The 3,552-nt window shown below is 48.5% G+C and overlaps 1 protein-coding gene across 1 annotated transcript; it reads left to right on the top strand.

Moving 5' to 3' along the window:
• Nucleotides 1-1,458, top strand: FIESC28_06373 (uncharacterized protein; the record flags this gene model as incomplete). The annotated part of the gene is made up of 1 exon (XM_031160517.1): nt 1-1,458. The coding sequence occupies one exon, from the start codon at nt 1-3 to the stop codon at nt 1,456-1,458; it is 1,458 nt and encodes a 485-aa protein (XP_031015378.1).
• Between the last annotated feature and the right edge of the window lie 2,094 nt (nt 1,459-3,552).

Raw genomic sequence — 3,552 nt, 5'->3', positions numbered from 1 at the left:
ATGCCCGTCGCACCATTCCAATCCTGTCATCTTTGGTGCCATCAACTGACCTCGTTTGGATTCCAGGAGGATACTGAACCAATACAGCAATGGGCGGTAAATTCTATCACGGACTGTCAAGTCCAGCAGATCAACCATCGAAAGCAAGGCCCCGTTCTTCCTACACTCGTCATTTCTATAGTCGATAAAGAGAAAAAGCGCCGTTCCAGTCGAGCTGCTGGTCTTATATCATCGAATAAAGAAGCTAACGCTACAACTCTTTGGTTCCGCACGCCCCCGGACGATCACCATCTGAGTTTACACGAGTGGGCGCGCAACATTCTTTCCAGGAAGTCCCCAATGAGTCCAGAAAGCCCGATGTCGCCCCAGTTCTCAAATCCATTTGCATCTATGTCCCGCGATACTTCTGAATACTTCTCCCGCCCGCCTAGTGGGAATCGATCCGGCCGTTCTGATCCCCGAAGCCTTCAGCATAAAAGCTCGACTACTACTCAATCAACATCAACCACTACCACTACCACAACTAGAGAACGACCTCTCACATTTAGTTCCGAATCGCCCAGCCTACGATCGAAGCGCAGTGACATTTCTTCGCCTTCAAGCAACAATTTCCCAATCCAGCAAATGAACTTTCCAGTTCCTGGCCAACACTATACCACAGTCCTCCCAACTGATCTGCCATCTCCTGTCAATACCACAGGGGACTACCAAGGAGAATTCATTGAAGGCTGGACATCCGCTCAAGGTAGATCATCGACGATGAGTTCGCCCATCCGAGGACGTAGTAGCATTGGCTCTCAACCACCACATCCTTCCATTGCCACGGTTGAATCCAGCTCTCCACCTGGACCCCGTGAGACTATTCTCGACCGGGCTTTTCAAATGCGGTGCATTCCTGGCTCGGAACGGGAGGTTCCTGGCGAGGAGAAACTGAGCTCCTTGGCTCGGTTCGATGCATTGATGCGCGAAGCTGATGACAAAATCAAACAGAGGGAAGAAGCTGAACGAGCTCAGCAAATGGCAATGCGAAGTGCTTTTGAGGCTTCCGATAGTTCCAGCGACGAAGATGATAGTGATTCGGATGATTTGGACGAAGGAGCATATGGTGGTGTGCCTGATCGAAGAGGACCAGCTTTGATACCCTCAACGCAACGTGCCCTTCAATTTATCGCTGATCGTGGGGACCCAGCACCTTTGTCGCCTTCTACTCGTTCTTCGGTGTCGAGGGCCCCTATACTACAGCAATCCCCCCCGATGAGACCTCATACGGCACATGCGAAAACTCGACCAAGCCCTACACAGCGAACAAATAGTACACCTCACTTGATCGCCAACATGGCCAGGTTGGAAGTGACAACATCCGCCAAAAAAGTGTCGGATGATTCCTCAGTGAGGTCGAGTGGAGATAAACGTCTATCCACGTCGAGCACTGCTACCAAAAGGTTTGAGTTTTACTGAATTTATCAAACGTTTATTGAGCACCAGAAGCTTACTTTTTGCCTAGACGGACGCTAGTAGGAGGAGTTCCTGGTGAAGCAGCAAGGTCGACCTCCAGCCCACGCCCATTCCATGTCGGACACTGAATTTGTGACTACGTATCATCAACTCAGGATCACGTCCGAAACTTGAACGATGAAATGCAGAAGTTAGATGGCGCAACAGCATAGTCGTCATCGGGGGAGATAGAACGCCTCTTTCGAAATCACCTTAACGAGTAAGGATGTTTCGAAATGTTCTGACGACTACCCGACTCGATTCTACGACACAGTTGGACCACCAAAAGCAGTAGCTACCTTAGGACCTAAGGTGGTTTATCTTGGTGTATAGCAGTCTAACAGACACCGATCAAAGCCTTGATGATGTTTAGGAAAGATTGGACCTTGTTTCTGCCGCAGTGCAATTAAAAGATATGTTGAAATGAGCAGTTTTGGTGCATCTTCGATGCTTTGTACGATCTTGATACCAGACTATGGCATCGTCATAATGACTCTTATGATGGAGATTGGGGGACTATTGGATTGATTGGTCCCAGGCGCTTTTTGACGGTTGACTCATTTTGGTCTCCGTAAACATCGGTCGGTGTTCTTTGTGTCTAGATGTTTGACACGGCAAAGACTAGAAGTGTATCACGTAGCACGTCGCGACTATCGCCAGTGTAGTTCGTCTGCAACAGCGTTTCTGAAGAACAGCATTGTTATTTGATAATAAAACTTGGAGTCATATTTAGCTCCGCAACTTGCACTGGCAATAAGAACAAACCACAATTTGCTCAGCGAAATTCTCTGAAATCTGTAGCTATACCGTGCATGGTATGTCGTGGCATTTATTATTTCTAGTTTAGTTTCTCTGTTGTCGCTTTTAATATTTGGTGTAATCAATCCATTGTATTCGCAAACCCTTTTCGAAGGGTGGTATCCTTAGTAAATCCTATCCTCGGGGCCCCCTACAGCGCAGCAAACAGAACTGCTCATGATCCTTGTTCGTTTTACACATATCGCTCGTAACGATAAAGCAACCTCGTTGCCTTATCGGATGTACTTGACGATGGCCTCTTGTTCATCGGGGTTGAGTCGCTCACCAATGAAGCGCTCAACAGCACCACCGTGTCGCTGGTTGGCGCTGACCATGTACTCCTTTACCCACTTAGTAACGTCGAGAATCTCAGGGAAATCATCCTTGGCCAAAGGCTTGCAAGTGTTGAGCGCGGTGAATGACATGCCGAAGCCAATGTCGTCAACATCCGCCTCAGCAACAACTTCGTCACCACCAGCAGCCACAGTCGGTGGGTTCACCAGAAGTGAAAGTAGCTTGCGGCAGCTGTTGGCCCATCCCTTCATGAACTGTTGAGAAAAGGCTTGCGAGTCACACAAGGTCTTAGTCAATGACACAACTGCGACCTTTCGATCCACGGGACGAGCGAGTCGCTCTGTCTCGGCTAGGACGAAAGCAGGATAGACTTTAGTGAAAACGCCCTCCTCGATCGTGTTCGATTGCTTGATGAAGTAGTCGGCGCCATAGCCCGCCTCGAGACGAGCCGATACAAGGTGGTAGAAGCGAACAAAGCGGAGCTTGAACGCTTCAGAGGGAGACCCTTGTAGCTTGGTGTAAACCAACCTAAGGATTGTACCAAAATACTGCTCCAATACAGCGCTGTGGCGGGATATTAGTTATTGCATCCTGTGAGTTAGGTCTTGGAACTTACGGCTCAAAAGTCTTGATGATAGAATCGAGGATATCGAAGGCGAGCAGCTCAGACTTCTTGGAGTTGAGAAGTCTCTGGAAAATGCCAAGCACGGGCTCAAGCTGGTTTTCAGCCTGGATCGCCTGGGATGCCCGAGGAATGACAGCAGACAATAGGCGAGTGCATGCAGGAACATTGCCTCGAGTTTCCCAAAGAGTAGGACTCAATAGAGGGCCAAGCAGGGCCTTGTAATTATCCGAGATAGTCTCTGATGGACTGGATTCCAATAGCTGAGCGAGGATCTGGAAAACGTATTGCATGAATTCTAATCGTACGTTAGTAAGTTACAAACTGTTTTTTTTTTTTTTTTT

This window comes from Fusarium coffeatum (genome assembly GCF_003316985.1).
Source record: "Fusarium coffeatum strain FIESC_28 chromosome Unknown BRIP53273_contig_137, whole genome shotgun sequence".
Classification (NCBI taxonomy): domain Eukaryota; kingdom Fungi; phylum Ascomycota; class Sordariomycetes; order Hypocreales; family Nectriaceae; genus Fusarium; species Fusarium coffeatum.
This window is presented reverse-complemented; position numbering and strand designations above follow the sequence as displayed.